The following is a 21,731-nucleotide window of genomic DNA, read 5'->3' on the forward strand; positions in this document are numbered from 1 at the left end:
TGGGAGGCCTCTATACTTGGAGAGCCACAGGAGCTCTGCTTTCTTCCTGGGTGCTATCTCAATGAATTTCCTTTCTCTGTTTTCCCATTTCTGCCTTACCTCTGAATTGATGAGATTCATGTCCTTGAGAGAGAAGGGGAGAATGAAACTTAGAAGAACTTGGGGAATTTTATTTCCTCCCTTGGTGTCATCTACTTTCTTCTCCCTTTTCCTTAATATGCATCTATATACTTACAATTTTTTCCAGCTGCCCTGATGTTGATAAAGTAAATTATCTTACACAGCAATTCTGTACCCTCTTGACCTTGGTATTTGCCCTTCGCTTTTCCCTGAATCTCTTAACCCACACTGCTCATTCTCTCACTCCTCCCTTAGTTCCACGTTCTTGTAGATCTCTTGGACCAGGCCTTCAGAGTCTTTACCAGTAGCCTGGAATTGGGTGTGTTTATGTGAGGAGGATTCTGCCCCACTGAGTCTAAGGGCAGGGGAATCCCCACATCTCACTGTGAATTTGCATCAGAGTAGGATATTGAAAGGAAGGAAGAGTGTGTTTAAATATCTTAAATCAAAACTCTGAGAACCTTTTTTTCTCATTGAGAATTGATAAAAAGAGTGTTTGGATTCTGTATAACATGATATATATGGGAAAATGGATTAGGAACTCTAAACATCTAAGAAATTTAATTCCAAAGCATGTGTAATGTGTAACTGGTAGCCTTTTGTTAAGAGATAGGATTCATATCATAGTATGAATATAATCTATGGGGATCAGGCTTCTTAACAAGCAAATTTTTTGTACTTTACACATGGTCAGTTATATTTTTCCCCCTTTCTTTCTACTAGGAATTTCCATTTTTTACCTTGACGGCATTTCCTCCTGGATTTCTCATGCATGTTGGGGGTGTTGTTAGTGCACGCTCTGTGAAGCTTTTGGATCGTATCCACAATCCTGGTATGTTCTTTAAAAGTTTGTTTTGGGATTATTAAAATTGATTTTTATAATAAAAAAAATCAAGTCTATCCGAAAAGAAAAGTGAAAAAGAAAGTATAAACTGGCATGTTGCTTTAAGTATTTGCTATAATTCTGATGAAAAATAATCAAATAAGTAGAAGTATATTTTAGTTAGCTTTCTTATATAAAACAAATATTGATTCATTTTCCTGGCCAGGCATCACTTTGAAGGAGTTCCTAGGTAACTTTTCAGTCAGCTTTTTTCTTTGACCCAGGCAGACAACAAATTTTGTAATTTGACCATTGTGGCCATTATCTTAAGATGTTAATTCTTTTCATTAGCAGTAACTCTTCATAGATTATTTTAGTAATTTCCTTATTCCTAAAAGAAGTATTCCTTTGAAATGTAATTATAAACATTGTGTAGTGTCTAAGAATTTAAAAAAAATAGTGCTGTCTGTGCATTCCTGGTTTCTTTTCTAAAACTATTTGTTCTACATAAGCAAACAAGTAAGAATAGTAGCTTACTCCTTTAAAACGTGGGGCCATGATCATAAAAGAAGAAAGGCATCAAATCAATCTCAATTTCAGGCCCTTGGATTAGGAATGCTTTGATGGTTTTTCTAAATCCAAAATAAGCATGATAAGTGTGGTAGAAACTTTCTGTGTGGAGTGTGTTCTTGCATCTCTCATTGACTGGATTCCCAGTAATTTGCTCAAGTTACTTACTATTTTGATGACATACTTAAAAAGCCAAAGTTATGTGTTCTTATTTGGCATATATACATACATATTTTTGAAAATTTTAAATTGTCACTTCCAATAACCTCTTCCTGAGGCTTGTACTGACAGCTACAAAAAGAGTAAAACACTTCGAAATTATTTTATGAAAAACACTGCAGATAGTGATTTTGAGGATACAGAGCATTACCATTCTTTTAAGTTAAAAAAAAAATTTAATCTGTGCCTTGCGGTTTGATGTCTTTTCAGTTAATAATTCCAGAGGAGCAGAATGGAATTTTTCCCAGAGCTTGAACGAGATTTCAGAAGAGGAATAGTAGCTAGGATTATTTAACTCTTAAAGCTGAACAAATACATCTTTTAAGCCTTAGTCTTCTCTTTTTTTCTTCTCTGGTTTATTTTTTTTCTGCTCTTCCTTATTTTTTCCAATTTAAGATCTTTTCTTCATGTAGTATTTGTGAATTCTGTAGTAATTAAAGGCACATTTAGACTGATGCCAGTTTAATGTATTGAGACATTGGAGACTGCAAGTTCGTATCTTTGTGTTTAGGAACTTAAATTATTTGGAAAGTGCAAGGAAATACTGAGTTAATATACCTGACATTAACTTGGGTGTGACCCAAGACTTGTTACCTGCGTTTCTTTGGACCATTGACTCAAATATTTTGCTAGATGGTGCCCACTGATAAGCTCCAAAATGGTTTCAGGAATATATTTAACTGTTCTGTTTACTGAAAACATTTTGATTTTATTGTTGCTTCCAGGTACTCTGAGTAAGCTATAGAGTCTGGGAGAACAAACAAGTCTTTCTTAAATAAGTTTAAGTAGAGAGCTGTATTTAAAATCCTATTACTTTTTACAAAAAACTCTTTTTTAGGGTTTATCATGCTTGCCAGTTTGTTCTAGCGGTGTGAGAAATATAAGAACCCAGGCCGAGGGAAGAACACAGGAATCTTTAATACAGAATACATTTTGTGTATTATAATTTTCAACTTATCCCTTCTCTTCCTTTCCTCCCCTTATCAGAATACTTTTTTTTCAATTCACATGTAGGAAATCCTAGTTACTAATGTACTTATTTCCTAAAGGATTATGGGCATATAAATATAAATGCTTTTAATGATATACAAGTTATATTTTAATTTTGTTTTATTTTCAGTTAATTTTGATCAATTTAATCAACTACATATTCTAATGGTTTCACTATTACATGATTTTGATATAAAAATCACATTTTGGGGGGTGGTTTTATATATGTATTATGCATTAAAAAAGGAAGATTTTCTTAAGAACATTTTATTGATGTTCTTAATATTTCATAAATAATTATTAAAAGATTTAATTTGTTGAAAGAAGCTGAATGTTAAAACCAAAAAACCCCTCTAGATTAGCATTTACCATGATAATGATATATTGATTTTATGACACTGAGTTACTCTGCCGAGAGAAACTTAAGATGGATTGAGATGCCTGTGCTGTTAAAATGCTGTATTTGCACTCTCAAACGAATCTTGCAGCTAATTTTTTTCTAGTGAATATGGGAACTTTTCATTTTACACTTGAGTGTAGAAGGAATAAAATCTTATTTTTAAACCACTACCGCCTGCTACCTATACATTATTATTCTGGAGTTAGTTCTTTTAGAATTTCCTCCTTTGTTAAATATTAAGCAACACGGACAAGAATGGGGTGGTTTTAAAAATCAAGGTCGTTATTTTAAACAACTAGACTTTAGTTAATGTTAGATTATGATAGCATGCTCCTTCTTCTCTTTCTATTTCTACTTCTTATTAACTCTGCTGTCTGTGTCTTTCCAGTTGCTGTCGAGTGGTATTGTCAATTGTGTTCTTGTTTGTAGTGTTTTTTTGTTTTTTTTTTTCCTACTATTCTGCACCTAAAACTGATCTACTAATTTGCTGTTTTGAACTCAGCCTTTGTCGGAATTATGGGTAACACAAGATCTTACAAACTGCTAGACTGGAATAGTTTCAATTCAGGTATTTTGATGGTCATTCAGTACTACATATGCTGACAAAAATTATGGCAGCTCAGTGAAGTTTTTAGAAATGTTCTAGATTAAATAGGTTTAATGGCAATTCAGTTATACAGATACATTCTGCAGTACATATGTTGTAACTCTTAAAGTTTCCACAGAATTGCAAATATAAAAATGTGTTAACTAAAATGAATTAACCAAAACCATAGAAATACCGTAAATTACAAATGGCTTTTGTCAGGTAATTAACTTTCAGAAACCTAAATTTAAATTATATTTATTACATTTTGGACAGTTTTTTCATATCAGTTAATTGACATAGGCTTTACAATTAAAGAGATGTTAATTGTTAAATATAAGTATTAAATGGCTAGTTTGATAAGCTTAAAGTCTGCTTAAACATTAATTTAGACTTGAGTATATTTAGTATTCTATAAATACTATAAAAATGTGACTATTACCATTTTTATTTATAATTCCAGAAGTTTTTCAAAATTTGGTAAGTAAGAGCAGTAAGGGGATTAACAGCTTTCATAAGCTCCCTTCCTTCCCCTTTCATGTGAGAATTTAATTTTTCTTTTTAGGTAATTTTACATATGGATATAGTTTGTAAAATATAGTTTGTAACTTTTAGAGAAACTAAACTAACTTTACAGCTGATGATGTGGTTTCGAGTCAAAGCCAATTTTTCTTTTTGATAAAAGCGTATTCTTCTAATATAAATATGTAAATTTTTATGTTCTTTATTTTTGAAATTAAATAATAGACCATTTTGATTTGGTATTAGAAGCTGGTATTTTGCCTGAAGGATTTTACCAGTTCTTTGTGTCAGAAAGTATATATCTATTTATAGAAAAACAAAATCACCAAGAGGCTTAACATTTTAGATAATATTTCATAATCTTTTCAATATTATAAGCTTTTTTTTGTTCTTAGGGGTCCAGGATGTAAGTTCTGATGTAAGTAATGCATGTTTGACTATGAAGTATCTCATGTTCATCATGCAGGTTTACCTAAGTTCAGTCTAGTAAACAATCTGATCAGGTCCAACCTTTGCAGATTTAGACTGACATCAGTTGGTAAGTCTCAGGGAAATTACCTCTCCTACTCAGGTTTTTGCCAGCATGTTACCACATTGATTAAAATTAAAATAATCGTTTTTAAATGTTATGTGTTATACTTGGTTTTTAGTGAGGAAAATACCCTGCTGGATTCATTTAATAAAAATAATGTATTTTTAAAATGTAGGCAGATTAGTGTGTAAGAAGTAAAAAAGCCTAATTATGTAAGAAAAGGACATTGGGAATAGACTGATCATTAATAATTTAAGGAGCTTAAACGTTGTCAGGGCAAAGATGTTTAGGGTGAGATGAGTGTTAGATGAACTAACAGTCTTGGAAAGTAGAAAAGTAGTTAAATCTTATAATACTTTGTCCCCCATAAGCAGAACTACAGAATTTGGCAAGGAGAAACATGGTTGAGGAAGCGGTATATCTTGCCATCATTTAAAATAAAGTCAGGTAGTGAGTGTATGAAAAAAAATGGATATAAATTACAGAATAGTAAAAGAATATCAAAGACGACACTTTCAGTTTAATGTTCTAATAGCTCTGTGCTTTTGACTGAGATATTAGAATCTCCTAACAGTATATATCAGGCTGATTTTGATATTAGGTTAAGAAAAATAATGTGATAATTCTGAAATACAAAAATGTAATATTTGATAAATATATTTGAATCATTTATGTGTTCTTTTCTGTGATTGGGGAATAAATTAGCCATTGCTGTCCTGTATTACCATAGAAAATAAAGAATTGTCCACATCAGTAAGAAAAATAATTGTGGTTGTAATTTTTATTAATGTTAGAAATTGTTCATCAATACTGTACTTCCTGGATTCTGACACCATTTATTATGTGAGGTATCACCATTTTAATAATAGCTTTCCAAGAGAAAAGAGAAAGAAACATTACTATATTAAGTATATTGATTAATTACCAGACATTTTTATTTCAGAAACATTAAAATGTGGAAAGATATAAGAAACATTTTTATCACACAGTGGTATTTCATGAAATATGATCTGTCATGCAAGCATTTATTAGAACTTATTTTGTACCATACAGTTTGCTAGATGATAGGTGTGCGACGATGTCAGTCATCCCGTTTTCGTGAAAGTCATATTCTGGGCAGTTAGAAAAATATGTTAATGGTTTACTGTGTGGTGTGGTGTGGTGTGATATAAGATAGAGAATTAAAGAGGAAGGCATGATTAACTATGTGGCAGGGAAGCTTGGAGAGGTAATTCTTGAGTTCAGTTTGAATGATATATATGACCTTAATGTAGATTTTATATTTCAGACAGTGTATTTGGAGGCATATTGTTCACTCCTTTGAATGTAGTTCTGAAACTTTAGTAGTTCATTGAAGAACAATCCCCTAGTCATTACTTGTTTGATGATGTTTACCCAGTTATTTTATACCTATTGCTTGCCATTGAATACAGAATGTCTTTGTTGCTTCAGCTTTTTATTGTGTTTCCCTTATTCTTCTGCTTTGCTGTCTTAGGTTGTGTTAACTACAGTGATAGGAAATATTTTTATATAGCAGGAAGAAGGAAACTCAGTTATCTGAGAATTTATTTTAAAATCACGGTATTACCTTTTCTTATCTTGCTTCTTATGTTTCTGGCCTGGTTAATGGACTTTGAAAAAGATAAACTGAATCTTGCTGCTTGAAAGGAGGAAGCAGCATTTGCAGATCTTGTGTGTGACATGCCCGGAATGGGCTGCATAGGAGTAAGACAGGGTATCCCATGGTCACACGTATGTTAGATCATTGGCTGTATAATGGAGAATGCATTTAAAGGCAGCAAGCCTAGAGACACTGCAGTACTCCTGGCCTGGTAAGTGACCTAGGATTTGGTGGTGATAGGAGAGCTAAGTTCATAGAGCACTTAACTATGTGCTAGGCACTCTTCCAAGTGCTGTATGATAGCAGTCACTTAATTCTCAAAACACAGCTCTGAGATAGGCATTTTTCCTCTTTTGTGGATGAGCGAAATGAAGCATAACAATTTGCCCTAAGTGAAATAGAAAGTTGTTGAGCTGCAATGTGAACTTAGCTACTCTGGCTTCAGGGCTTATACTCTTAAGATAAATTTAGAAAATATTTAAAATGTAAAATCACCAGGACTTGGTAATTAGTAGAATGTGGCAAATCAAACAGTCTCTTAGCAGCTTTGAGCTGAGAGAAAGAGAAAAAGATGGATTAGAATTATCCCACATGGCTACAAGTCTAAAATCCCAGTGAGCAGTTGAATCCTATCTTTTGGAAACCCAACTCTATTTGAAAATTGAGTTATAAAAATATTTTAAGAGTAGATTTTAAAAGGCATAGCTCATTGCTTCTTAAATGGCTATGCTATTTATTTTTCTTTCTTCTGAGTTTACCACTGAAAGTTATTTCTGGGTAGCAAACTGATACAATTTTTAATTAGGAATAGTCTCAGTGTAGTTGAGAAAAAATTGTTATTCTTTCTTCAGGTAGGGTACTTGTGAGCTTAGATATTTTTTCAGGAAGTTTCAAGAGGAAACAATAAAGTAGATATATAATGTGGTTTGAAAAAATGCTAGTCTGAAATAGCTTCCAAACTTAGACAATATTTTTAAGAGCAAATGTTTTAAGTACTGAGTTAGTAAAATAGCTAGATAACTTTTGTTTTTGAGAATATTTAAAAAACTTATTATTTTAGATTGTAGGTTTTAGGACATATGTTTGAGATTTTCTGTCTTCTAATAAATGAAGCAAGGGCTAGTGCTAAGGGAAGCTTTATATTAGTGGTCTGAGTTCAGAAAATGTTACTCTTTTTTTGTCATCTGAATTATAGTTGTTTTACTTTGGGGTCAAAAATTAATCATCAAAACCAAGAAAAATAGGTGTAATTATTACTTTAAACATATTTTAACAAAATGAGTCAACAGATGTGTAAGGAACTATTAATAGAATACACATATCAGTCTGATAATCTAAATTTTTTTTTTCAGTTTTAAGTAAAAATCTTTTATTCAGTGGATATTTGTGGTTTGCCTACTGTGCCTTGAGCATGATGTTGGGGATTGGGAACATGTTTGTTCAGCCAGGCAGACAACATGATTATACACCCAGTCTAGGCTATTTCTTAAACCAATTTCTTAAACTATTTTGCTGTGTATGTGTAGTAGTAGTAGTAGTAGTAGTAGTAGTAATAGTTGTTGTTAAATGGAGAGAGGCTTTCTTGGAACTTGAATTCTACTGATGATCCCAGCAGTTATTTTTACTATTTCTGAGAGGTACTCATGAGCAGATATGCAAAACTAAGCTTAAAGTAGTTAAGCAGCTTTTGGTTTTAAGAATTTAAGGTTTTAAGAAGTAGGTATATGGAGTTCAGGAGGGCATAAATATAGCCATGTATGATGTGTGAGCTTCTCTTTATACGTAATGCAACATATAAATGTAATAAATAATTTTGTTTGTGTATAATGTAACTGCATATTGACTACTGTCAATTCCTTATTATCTGTAAAAAAAGTCAGATTTATGATTTCCTTAATTTATAAATTTTACTCTTTATATATATCTAATATAACTGGATATTAATTACACTATTATAACATGACACGTAAATTAATATATAACTTTATATATATAAAAAGGGAAATCTCACAGGTAAGGAGTAATTATATATTTGACTTATTTTATAAATAGTGAAGACTCCGGTTTGATCTAATATGGATTATATCCCAGGTACCATCCTAACATCCTAAATTACTACAAGTTGGTGTCTGCTCTGAATTTGCACATCATTTCCTCTATGATGGAACTGTTCTTCCTAGGTTGGTACTGAATCCCCATCTGGTTTGAGATTGTATATACACTTAAATCTGACCTCTGTAATTTCTGTTTCATAAGAGGAAATTTATCTTCTTCAGAAAGTTGTTTTGTGTTGGAATAATATTTTAAGGTATTTAAGAATGTGGCTTTCTTATGCTGTCCATTGACAAGATTATCATTGTATTAAAAATGTTTATTTAGCCCACCTAACATTTGATCTTGTTTAAACATCTCTTCTTGGTTTATTTTAAAATTAGATTGAATAATTGTCCATTTCCTTTTTTTCTTTAAGTCAGATTTAAAGATTCTCAGTGGCAGAATTATTCTCTTCCAGAGTTATGTAAAAACAATTAAATTGAACATTTTAGATAGTGTTTCTTAGTTGCAAGTGTGAGATAGCCTAAAATCTGAAAGGGATTCAGTTTTATAAAGGCCTATTATGTTGAGTTGTTCACTTCTTTACTTTCTGAGATTTATTTAGCATTTATTTTCATTATAGGAATCTTTACCAGTTTCACCTGCATTTCAGAAATAAGATAAAATGTTAAAAAGATGGCAAGATATCAAGCTATGGCCATGCTCTAGAAAAGTGACAGTAGTAAAATAAATTAATTATGATGCCAACCAAGTGTGCAGACATTACCTCTAAATGAAGCATCAGTGAAGTATTGACCTACAGCCCAGTTCATGACTACAAATAAAAGGATATAGTAAAAGATTGTGGGGCACCTGGCTGGCTCACTCAGTGGGGCATAGAACTCTTGGGGTTGTGAGTTTGAGCCCCATGTTGGCTATAGAGATTATTTAAAAATAAAATCTTAATAAAAAAAAAAAGATTTGTGATATTATCTATGAAGAATTTTGACCCATAGTAGAAAAAAGTAATATAGTTTTAAATATAATTTATTTAATAAATAAATTTTAATTTATCCTAAAGTGAGGTCTTTTTAAAATTATAAATAATTCTATAGATTATTAGGAGGAGCATGGTATTTAAAGTGAAGATATTTTTTTCTTGACATCTGTGAATTGTTGATTAATTGCAACCTTCACATCTCAGCTGTATTTCCTTCAAGTGACTAAATTGTATCCAGTTTCGTGCGTGGCATGTATAGTTGCCATAAATTTTTAAGCCAGACTCTTTGTTTTTGCCTTTTTGTGAGTATAGTAGATCCTCAGTTTTGACTTTTGGAGAGTGATAAAACAATTCAAATTCAACTAGTGTGTTTCCTGTCATAAGAATACAGTTAATAGCTTTTAAGCTTTAAAAATTCTATTATAGGATTAAATATGGTGATATTTCTGAATCTTCAGTTATATAAGTTAGGCTGAATCATTACTATGTGAATATTCTCTGGCTCATCTCTGCCATAAATATATAGACTTTGAAGATAAATTTAATTTTTTAATATTAATTAAATTGATTATTCTTAATTTTATTTTAATTAAATAACCCCTAAATTTAATAGTCAACAAATTCATCCTTTGGCTTCTTGCTTACAGTTGTAGATAATTATTGTTAATTCAATTCCTAGTTTGTGATGAAGTGCTCCCTACTGTATGCTTGCCTTGCTTTCACCTAGAATCTAGGGCCATTACTTTCTGTAACCATTTCAGTGAGCTGCCATAGTTTTCAGTCTGTACTGTCACCTGATCCAAGCATGCGCCAAAATATCCACTGTTTCTGGCTCCTGTCTGCTGAATATGCTTTGCAAAACCCTTTGTTCTCTGAGCTTTTGCTTAAGCCAAAAACAAAATTTAACAAATTCTTTGGAGTGTGGACATATGCCATTTGCTTCCTTAGCTCCTCTGTTATGTAACTCTTTAGCTTTTTTTAAACTTGTAAATAGTGTATTAAATACAACAATGGCATCCCCATGTGCAGTTGTGTGGCTCATGTGTCAAAATAAAGGCTGCTTGTGAACCTGCCAGAAGAATATGAATGCTCCACTTGCGCTGCATTCAGCTTTTTGTTTTGTTTATTATTTTTTTTAAATCAGCCACTTACTCTTTCATAGTGTTTGGTTTAATTATCTGATTATTTTGTGTGTTATACCAAGGTAAGTTTGATGTATATAAACTTTGTATTCTATGTGGTTATATGTATTTCATAGTAATTATTACCTACTTTCCCATTTGGACATGCTGGCCATTTCTAAATAAATATATCCTGAACTTAAAATAAGTAACTTCCTCCATTTTTTTTTAAATTAATTTAAAAAATAATGTTATGGATTACTTTCTGTAAAATTCAATTTAAAACAGAAAGGCTACCATGTATTACTTGTGGCACAGATATAGGCAAATCTAATGTGAGAAAATCTGCTTTTATAGAAACATAGTATACAGTTATTTGCTTTAGCAAATAATATTTTAAATTCCCAGAAAGGTTTAAAAAGTAAATAGCAGGTTCTACTAGTGTTTTTAAAGAAAAGTTAAACTTTATTTTACATAGCTTTTGAGGGAAAATTGTTGTTTTTCAAACTGAGATGTATTTCTATAATTATCTATGATACTTTTAGAGAATCATAAATAAGTTGATAGATTGAGCAACTGCTTGAGTAAATTTTTGTCTTATGATAAAATATCCCTTATTAAGAAAGGAAGACATTAAATAGATACCCAAATTGGTCTGGGAACATGTATACCTAAAAAAGAGAATGGATTTGAGAGTGTATTTGTGCTGTTAATGTCTGTATTTCAGGGGGAATATGAAGAAATTCTTTAACATAATAATGTATGTGCTACCTAATTGCCTTACACATTTCTTACACAAAATAGGGCTACCTAATTGCCTTACACTTTTCTTAATTCATAATATTGATTGCTAATACCATATTGTAGTCTTTTCTATTTTTCTTCTTTCTTTATTTTATCTTGTCCTTGGATCTCTTCCTCAGTTTCCTGGAGTCTGGATTTCTTTGTTTTTTTTTTTTTTTTTTCTGAAAGAAAGTTTTAGTGTTAGCTCTGTCTTGGATCCAAAACTTTAATACAAGAACTGGCTGGCATCATTTGTAGCTCTGGCTTTTATCTCATTTCTCTATTTTGCTGATCCTCCTCCCTGTGGAGGAAACAAAATTACATCCTAGGAATGTCAGCTATAACAAGCCTCTTAACCTTTCTTTATTTTGCTGTCATCAGTATTTTACTAGTGAGTATAATTCTCCTTATTCTGCTTATTTAAAAAACATTTTGAAAACTGAATATGTACTGAAATTCAAAAAAGAAAGCTTTTGGATTGTTTGATTTTCAGTTTTAATAGTGCCTTTTATATGGAAAATTTACAGCAGGAGGTTAGCATCCTATTTTGAGTTAGATTAAGTTTTTTCTATCCCAAATTGTTCCCAAATGGAATGGGCCCCCAAAAGAAACACATTAGGATATGCTCATTATAGACTGTTTCTGTTTTTAACATCTTTGCACATGAAATGTTACTATAATTTGCAGCTGCTCTTCACCAGTACTTTGCAGCTAAATGCAAGTGATTAGGAAGGATGTGAGCCAGATGCTCCATTTATAATGCTCTATTACAAGCAATATTGGACTCCTCTGTGGTAATAAAATGCAGTGCTGTGATTCTGAGGCATTTTCTTAATTACAGAACCATATATGAAGTTACAATGTACTAACTGAAATTTGTCCTTATATACATTAACCAAATTATTTGTAATAATCTTTAAATGTATTTGCTTTCTTTATTTTTAAATTGGCTAGTCCCTTCATTTCTTGTTACTTTGCTTTAGGACCCACAAGGATGGCTACATGGCTTTCTCTTTTTTAACATTGACAAACCTTTGCCTTGGAAAGAACCTAGAATATAGTGGGTTATAAAAAAAAAATAGGTACCAGGAAATGAAATCAGAATTTAAATTAAATTTATGGATATGACTCAAAATGTTCACTGAGCAAGGTGAGTGAGACATAGAATATCCTCTCAGTTTAGGATTAGAATCTGGAAACTCTGGGTCTACATTTTAAGTTGTAGGTAATAAAATACCTCTCTATAGATGTCCCCTGAAGTAATAAAGCAAGTAGAACTAGCTGGTTTATTTTCTATCAATCAAGTTTAAAATGTTAAACCTTTTTGGAAGTAACATTGAATTAAAATGTTAATAAGCCTTTTGAGAAATAACATTTTAAACATGTGAAGTTAGTTTTAAAATCTGTTATAGACCAGTATGTCTTTGCCTTCCAAAGTATGTTCATTTTAAACATTTCTTTATCATATAGACAATGTGCTATTGAGTAGTGAACTGATTTAAAATTTATTTTTCAGATGAACCAGAAACTCGAGATGCGTGGTGGGCAGAAATCAGACAAGAAATAAAATCACATGCTAAAGCATTAGGCTGTCATGCTGTAGTGGGCTACAGTGAATCAACTAGCATCTGGTAAATGATAACTTGATTTCCTAGATGCTGTAATTTACAGATTGTCATCTGAAAGGGTAAAAGTTTTATACAAGTACAGAGAAAAGAATTGTGGCATGATCTAGGAGCATGGGCCTTGGGAGTACATCAGACCGAGGTCCATGTGCCACGTTTGCCACTAAATTGCTGTAAAACTTGGGGCGCCTGGGTGGCTCAGTGGGTTAAAGCCTCTGTCTTAGGCTCAGGTCATGATCCCAGGGTCCTAGGATCGAGCCCCGTGTCGGGCTCTCTGCTCCGCAGGGAGCCTGCTTCCTCCTCTCTCTCTCTCTGCCTGCCTCTCTGCCTACTTGTGATCTCAGTCTGTCAAATAAATAAATAAAATCTTTTTAAAAAAAAAATTGCTGTAAAACTTTGGGAAAGTAACTACTCCTCTGAGCCTCAATTTATAGATTGAAATGGAGATAATGACCACCTATCAATTAAGGTTATTGAAGAATTAAATGAGAATTAATACCGGCACTTAGCAAGTATTAATTCTAGGCTGACTACATTTTGTGGCCCTGCTAATTCCTTCCTCTGGAATATTGGGACCCTTGATCTGTTGTAAATGAACTGCCATTTGTCTCTTAAGTTTGTCTGTAAACTCTTTCTGCCTTCTTTCACTAATCCTGCCAACACATCATCTTTCTTGTCTCTGTCAAGTTAGGAAGGGACTTCCATACCCTTACTCTCAATTCCTTTTTCTCCTACCTTTCCTTTCAACAAACTCTGTTACTTTAAAGTCCTTGCCATTCCACAGTTCAGACTTTACTGCCTCCAAAATATTCTTCCGCCTTTCTTAATTCTCTGCTATCTCCACCAATTGAACATGATTACCCTCCTTCCAACAGCTTGACCTTGTGCTTTCTCATTCATAAGTCCTCCTCTATCCCCATTTAACTTTCATCCACATTTTGGACTTCATTATTGCTCAAAACTGTTTACCTTTAAAAATTTGAAACTATAAAATTTCACTCTTGGATCACAGCTTGATATTTTCCATCCATCTCATTTGCCCATTTACATCTGGCTTATTTTGACTCTTACCTTGACCAAGACTTTGCCCAGTTCCTTACTCAGGTTCTGATTTAACTTTATGACTGCCATTGATGAACTCTGTTTTCAGCCCCTCAAAAAGTTTATAACAGGGACTCCTGGGTGGCTCAGGTCATGATCCCAGGGTCCTGGGATGGAGCCCCGCATTGGGCTCCCTACTCAGCGGGGAGTCTGCTTCTTCCTCCCCCTCTGCCTGCTGCTCTGCATACTTGTACTCTCTCTCTGTCAAATCAATAAATAAAATCTTTAAAAAAAAAGTTTATAACAGATATCCTCTAGAAATTGTTTGACCTTCTGCTATCTTATTTTTCCACCTATTCTTGAATAATTCTTACTGCCAGCTGTTACATCGATAGTTCTCTTGTGCTTTTGGTGGTCTTTATTGTTAGGAGAAAAATGATTAGACTCCAGTAAATGTGGACATTACAGAGACATGCTGTTTCATCTGAGGGCCCTTTCTTTTCTTCGGCTGGCTATGTATGATGTTCTTGCACCTTCTTGTCCCCAGTGTAGCTGTTCTACTTGTGTTAAACTAATAATTTTTTATGCTTATCCTGCCTTACTTCCCAGTAGATAGTCTTGGCTCATTCATAGTTTTAGTGTCATATGCTTTCAGTTCCTAGGGTTATAGTTTTTTTTTTTTTTAATTTTTTAAAAAGATTTTATTTATTTATTTGACAGATCACAAGCAGGCAGAGAGACAGGCAGAGGCTGGATGGGGGAGGGAAGCAGGCTCCCCGCTGAGCAGGGAGCCTGATGCGGGACTCCATCCCAGGACCCTGGGATCATGACCTGAGCTGAAGGCAGAGGCTTAACCCACTGAGCCACCCAGGCGCCCCCTAGGGTTATAATTTTAAAATATGTAGTGGTGGGTTTTTTTGTTTTGTTTTGTTTTTTAAAGATTTTGTTTATTAGAGAGTGCAGGGGGGAGGGGCAGAGGAAGAGAGAGACTCCTAAGCACAGAGACTGACTCAGGGCTTAATCCCATGACCCAGAGATCATGCTGTGAACTGAAATCAAGAGTGGGACACTTAACCAACTGAGCCACCCAGGAGCCCTTAAAAGATAGTTCTTGCCGTCAGATTCATTTCTCCTGGAGGATTATGACAAGTATAACACATTTTATGATAGCGATGCTGCGGGATCTAGAGGGTTGGAGTTTAGAAGTAAGATCGGAAGAAAGTGTTAATGAAAAAAAAAAAGTGTTAATAAAGTAACTGAAACTTCAAACTAAATCTCAGGGAATGAGTGTGAATGATGTGAATGAAGAGAGGAGGCATGAGGGAGTGTTCCAGGGCAGAAGAATAGCATACAGAGAAGTCCAGAGGTGTAGATTCAGTGTGGCAGGGGATCTGTCACAGATAGATCCAGGGATCTACAGAAAGGAGTCAATTTACCTAGACCTTTGAATTCACCTGATTCAAGCTTCTTTTTTCCCTCTGGACCTCAAAACAAGTCTTTGTGTTTAAATCCTATCTATCTACACATTTTTTTTCTGTTCTAATCCATCCGATTTACTATTACTGGATAAACTCTCTGAAATGTACTTCTGCTCTCATAGCTCCTTCTAACTTAATCCAGTACTCTCCGTGGCTCCACATTATTCTTTGGCATTTCCAGTGCCCACTTAAACATTTTAAGCCTGGCCTCTCTACTCAGTTACAGATCAAGTGACCATTTCTTTCATGTCCTTTCAGGGTTCTGGTCCGTTTTACTGTGTTTTCATCATTTTGTCCCTTGACTGCTACTTTTGTCATTTGCTTTAGGTGATTTCATTCAATAATTTTATTGATCATTTAAAATTAGGTAATATGTAATAAAGAAAGAATTCTTTTGAAAATCACTTTTTATCATACATATAATGATGTAGTTTAAGCTCCACTTAGTGTATTTTGAATACTCTTTGTTTCAAATACATTTTGTTATTAAGTTTAAAGTAAGGTATAGCAATAATGACATTGATCATTACATATTAAGCTTTTAAAGTAACTTTAATAAACTTTAATATCATTTAAAGAGTGCTTTAATATATTTTATGGATTATTGCTGAATTCAGCAATATAATTTGTTACTACTATTATTTTGAAACATTTCAGTATTTGTCAGTTTTACCATATTTTAAAGGAATTTATTGTCATTAATATACTTTATCTTTTATACGTCTAAAGTAGTAACACTTGCCCTTTTCATTTTAATAATTATTTCTATTTTTTATTCTAGGGTAGGAGATAATCCTATGATATGATTAATATTTAGTAGAGTCTAACTTGAATTTAAATTGTCACCCTTATAATCATTTTGATATTGAACACTTTCCAAAGCTAGGCTGCCTGGAGATAATAACTATTTAATATTTTTTTCTCTTATAGTGAAGAGGTCTGTATTTTATCTGCATCCGGCACGGCAGCTGTACTCAACCCTAGATTTCTGCAGGATGGCACCGTGGAGGGCTGTTTGGAACAGAGGTTGTCATGGCAGCCTTGCTTCTTTTCTCTAAGGGCAAGGAAGGGAGAAGTTGACTTTTAACTTTAGAGCCAGGATAGTTCTGTATGAGGGTGGGTTTCAGTGGTACACTGTAGGGATCAGGACCAGGGCACTTTACTGCTTTTTACCTAAAGAAGTACTGAGTTCTATAGTACATGACACACCTTATTATAATTTTCCTAGTATCTTGATAAATTACATGTGTGACTATCAAAGAATTTCAAGTATATATTTTTTTGTTTGTTACAGTATAGAAATAATTTTTGATTTTTTCCTTTCCCTTTGTCTTACCTCTGAAATAGAAAAAGGTCATAAAACAATTTGCATAAAGAAAATTTATAATTTATAAAACAAAACACTATTTTACCAAAATTATATATATAAGTTCCTAGAAAGTGAAGTATAACTTTAATGTTTGTGAAAGAGAAAGTGAAAGTGAAATTAAATGAGATTACTTTTTAGTTTATTTATTCATCCCTTAATCTGTAGGCTTCCATAAATGTCAAAAATGCTTCCCATAAACAGATGAGATTATCAAATACACATACAGAAAACTGTTTGTTTGGTGCCAGAGTATACCTGGATAATGTAAATTTGAATTACCCCTTACTCCACTGTTTGCATACTTGCTTTATTTTTAGTGTAAATTTGCAAGTCTCTGTATAACAAAAATATTCTAGCTCAGGCAGGCAAACAGAAGACCTTGGTCGGTTTCTTCTTTAGCTTGTATTAAAAATGGATTTTGACCATAGTATATTACTGAGCATTGAAAGTCATCTTAAATAGGAAAATAGAGATGTGGAACATTGTGAAGTATATTAAAAATCAGAGTGTTCTATTGAGAAAACTGCCTGCTGGTGAGTTGTCCAAGTGATGCTCCATAGTTCTGACACATGTCAGTTGATTTTCATTCTTGAGTGGTTAGAAGTCTGATTTAACAAATGACCTTTCCCATGCAGCTTGATTATTTTGATATTCTGGCTTGGGTGGATACAGTGAATTCTCTTTTATGGCATTCTAGTGCAACAGATACCATCCCTATCTGCAAAAGAGGAAAATGCCCTTTTTTCTTGCTATACAATTATTTCTGCTTACTAGAGAAAATTTGAAAAATATAGGAAAGTAGAAGGAAGAAAACTTCCCCATGATCTCAATATTCAGAGATAGTCCCTTTTCTAGATTTCATATTTCACATGCTTTCCTAAATTTAAATACTTCTATTTTTATGCCTATGATATTAAATCACTTAAGTTCAAATTTCTGTGAGGTATTTAGTTAAAAATTGCCCCAGTTTTCATCCTTATATGCCTTTTTGTAACACATAGGCTTTGGTTCAAACAACCTGACATTAGAATCTGAGGTCTGCTACTTAGTATTTAGTGTGACTGAATAAGTTACTTAGTATCTCCAGTTTCAGGTCAAGAAGAATTAGTTTTTGTTACTGTTTGCTGCACATTATATTGGGTGTATTTAGCTATGCTTATTAGCCTTTCTGGGTAAGTATTATTATTCTAGTTTTATAGATGAGGCTCTGAGAGGTTAAATGACTTGTGCGAGGTCACACAACTCCACTTAGAATCTGTTTGATTTCTCTGTTACTTCTAATATACCAGAATGCCATCTCAACAATAAAAGAAGAATATCTGGGAGTGATTAGGTTTAGAGGGTTATTGTGGCTATTTAGTGAAATAATATGTACAAGGAATTTGCAAGAAACCTGACTCATAATAGATACAGTACAACTTTCCTTTCTCTTTAATTTGTCCACTTGCCAAGTTTCAACTTCTACTAACAGGTCACTTTAGCTTGGAGTGAATTGAGAATCCATGTCTTTCTGGAGCCCTAGAAGGTGTGGCTTTGTGAAAGTCTGGAGTTCTCCATGAACTTCCTTTTGCTTTCATTTCTGTTGTTCCCCGAATTTCCTGATATTTGATGAGTGAAAAAAATACTTAATCATTCTAAAATGAATTCATAAACATTATTACAACAAACATTTTATAGTGATTGGGAAGGTTGTGTGTGGTCCTTTGTGGTTTATATATGATATATATGTTGTTTGTGAAATGGTTCTCCGAAATCTTAAAGCAGTCACTAGAAATTAGAAATGTTAGATTATGCCTATTTTTGACTTTTTAAATAGGTTTGTTTTTGATCATAATTTTTTTTTTTTTTTCAAATTGTTAGATTGGTTAAAGAGGTTTTTCTTCCTTGGGAATTTGTGTGTGTGTGTGTGTGTGTGTGTGTGTGAGATTATATTTGAGTTAAATTGGTATCTAACCATGTGTTTTTATGTTGTATCACAAAGAGCAACCTTTGGGATAATAGTGGTTTTTGTCAGGTGGGACATCCTCAAACTTATGAATTGATGCAAATCAGTGGCTACTTATGTAAGTCTTTTCTCTCATACGAAAGAGTATGGTTCTGATTTCATGGTCATTTTTAATTCTAGTAGACATAGTGGTACTCTCATAACCTACGGTGGTAGAAGTTGCAGTGTAGTGTGTATATAAGTATTGTATATAAAAATGTTTTTGAGAAAAATGCATAGAATTTTAAAGACATCTTCATTTGTTTTCTTTGTGTATTCATACAGGCTAGAAGAAAATTTGCCTGCTGGCTGTGGCTTTTGCCACATACCATATGATGAACTGAATATGCCATTTCCAGCTCATCTCACATACTGCTATAACTGCAGGAAACAAAAAGTTCCTGATGTTCTCTTTACAACTATAGACCTCCCAATAGATGCAACCGTTATTGGAAAAGGTTGTCTTATTCAAGCAAGGTATATTTACGCAAACACTGCTTAGGGTCCTTAAAAGAGTTATGGAGTATGAAGTCAAATAGACATGTTTCAAACGTCAGCTGTACTCCTTCCTACCTGTGTGATCCTGGGCAGGCTGGGCAATGCTATCCGAATCTTGTGTTTAATCACATACAAAATTGGGAGGAAGAATACGCTCTTTATAAAACTCAAAAAAGTTCATATACAAAAGCAGTTTTAAACATTTAAATTCTGTACATTTATTATTATGAAGTTACTAATTAACTTGTTGTGGGCTAGTAATGTGTCTCTATTTTAAGGGCATTATGTAATACATTTTAGAAATTAATTTTTTTTCTTTTAAAGAACAATGCCATCTAGTGTTTCTTTTATTAATTCATTTAGCTGTTGGCAGTTCCTTTTAAAATGTCCTGGATAGGACATGATAAATTGTGGTTGTCATGCAGGAGGTAGCTGTTACTGTCTAGGTCACTAACTACTGCCAGGTTGCCAAATCCATTGAGCAGTTCTGTCTTCCTCTTACTTGACATCTCAGCAGTATCATACAGTTGATCATTTTCTCCTTCATACTTCTTGACTTCATAGTGCCCCCTGCCACCACCTGCCCCAGGTTTTTCCTACCTTTATGCATAATCCTTAGTCTCCTTGTTGATTCCTCCTCCTTTTATTGATCCTAGAAAGGCCATGGGTCTGGACCCTCTTCTCAAAGCTCTCTCCCCAGTTGAACTCATCAATTCCTGTAGGTCTGTGTGCTTTCTCTATGTTTGTGACTCTCACATTTACAACTCTAGTCCAGAACTTTCTTCTGAGCTTCAGACTCATATACTTTCATACCCAACTTTGAAGTCTTGTAGGTGTCATTTACTTTTTGAGCCACTGATTTTTCTCCACTTCTTTCATATTAGCCTTCTTTATTTTATTTTATATTGTTTTATTTTATTTTATTTTGTTATTATTTATTTTTAAAAGATTTTATTTATTTATTTATTATTTATTTATCAGAGAGAGAGAACACAAGCTGGGGGAGCAGCAGGCAGAGGGAGAAGCAGGGTCCCCTCTGAGCAAGGAGCCTGATGTGGGACTCGATCCCAGGACGATGGGATCATGACTCGAGTCAAAGGCAGATGCTTAACTGACTGAACCACTCAGGCGCCCCTAGCCTTCTTTATTTTAACTAATGATCCCCTTGCTGTGTCTAATTCTTCATGTCAAATGTGGTATTCTTTGACACTGTTCTCCTGCCTAACCTCTCTGCATCAGAGTTATTTTACAAAGTCATGTTGAGTTTTCTTTTCTTTTTTAAGATTTTATTTATTTATTTGACAGACAGAGATCACAAGTAGGCAGAGAGACAGGCAGAGAGAGGGGGAAGCAGGCTCCCCACTGAGCAGAGAGCCCGATGCAGGGCTTGATCCCAGGACTCTAGGATCATGAACTGAGCTGAAGGCAGAGGCTTTAACCCACTGAGCCACCCAGGCACCCCAAGTTTTATTTTCAAATGTATTTCTGATCTATTTACATTTGCTTTCATTTCCTCTTACATCTTGGGCCTTCTATTTGGGATTGTTTTTCTTTTGCTAATACCCTTTAGTATTTTTTTTTTGGTGGGTCTGCTGCTGGTGAACTGTCTATTTTGCTTGTCTGAAAATATTTACTTACCTTGAAAAGGTTTTGGGCTGCCATTTATTTTCTTGCAGCACATTGAAGATACCCTTCCATTGCCTTCTGGTTTTCATTACTACTATTGAGAGATAACCTATTAGATTAACTTCTATTATTTGTCCCCCTCCCCCACAACCAGGCTATGTGTGAGTTATTCTGTTTGTCTTTGGTTTTCTGCAATTTCCCTGTGAAATGTTAGGTATGGAATTCTTTTATCTTAATTGCTGTATATTGGGATTCTTGAATCTGTAGATTCTTTCATGTGCTTTAGACAGTTTTTAGATATTAGTTCTCCTATGTTTCATCTCTTCTCTCTTCTTGTTACTGAAATTAAAAATGTTAGACTTTCTCACTACCTCCTTTGTGTTACTCTCTTGTCTGTGTTTTCTGTCATTTTGTCTATGTCATATTTTGGTTACTTTCTTATCTATATTTAATTCTCTCATCAGCTGTCTCTAATATTCTAGTAAGCCCAATAATTGGGGTTTTAAATTTTTGATAATTTTTTTTATTTCTGTAAGTTTCATTTTGTTCTTTTTCAAATCTTTTGTTATATGTTATAACCTGTGACTGACTCTTTAATGGATAGCTTTAATATCTGAAAATTTTTTTTATTCTGTTATTTCTTTTCATTATTATTCATTGTGTTTTGTTTCCTTAGACTGTGATAGGCTCACAGAAAGTTGCAAAAATGGTACAAAGAATCCCATGTAGTCTTCACCCAGCTTCCTTCATTGGTGGCATTTTATACAGCTATAGTAGAATATCAACTAG

At 33.5% G+C, this 21,731-nt stretch overlaps 1 protein-coding gene across 14 annotated transcripts in view; it reads left to right on the forward strand.

Annotated features, from left to right (window-relative positions):
• The window catches only part of C2CD5 (C2 calcium dependent domain containing 5), a 101,468-nt gene that overhangs the window by 47,628 nt on the left and 32,109 nt on the right, over window positions 1-21,731 (forward strand). For 8 of the 14 annotated variants that reach the window (XM_032855277.1, XM_032855280.1, XM_032855276.1 and 5 more), the window contains 5 exons: window positions 844-952; window positions 3,625-3,690; window positions 12,838-12,952; window positions 16,396-16,491; window positions 19,104-19,295. In XM_032855277.1, the coding sequence (XP_032711168.1) occupies window positions 844-952; window positions 3,625-3,690; window positions 12,838-12,952; window positions 16,396-16,491; window positions 19,104-19,295 (578 nt within the window). The remainder of the gene's footprint in view (window positions 1-843; window positions 953-3,624; window positions 3,691-12,837; window positions 12,953-16,395; window positions 16,492-19,103; window positions 19,296-21,731) is intronic. The other 6 variants (XM_032855282.1, XM_032855285.1, XM_032855281.1 and 3 more) reach the window with 1 other exon arrangement.

Source organism: Lontra canadensis, unplaced genomic scaffold (genome assembly GCF_010015895.1).
Source record: "Lontra canadensis isolate GAN:19392208 unplaced genomic scaffold, GSC_riverotter_1.0 scaffold9, whole genome shotgun sequence".
In the NCBI taxonomy this organism is placed as follows: Eukaryota; Metazoa; Chordata; class Mammalia; order Carnivora; family Mustelidae; genus Lontra; species Lontra canadensis.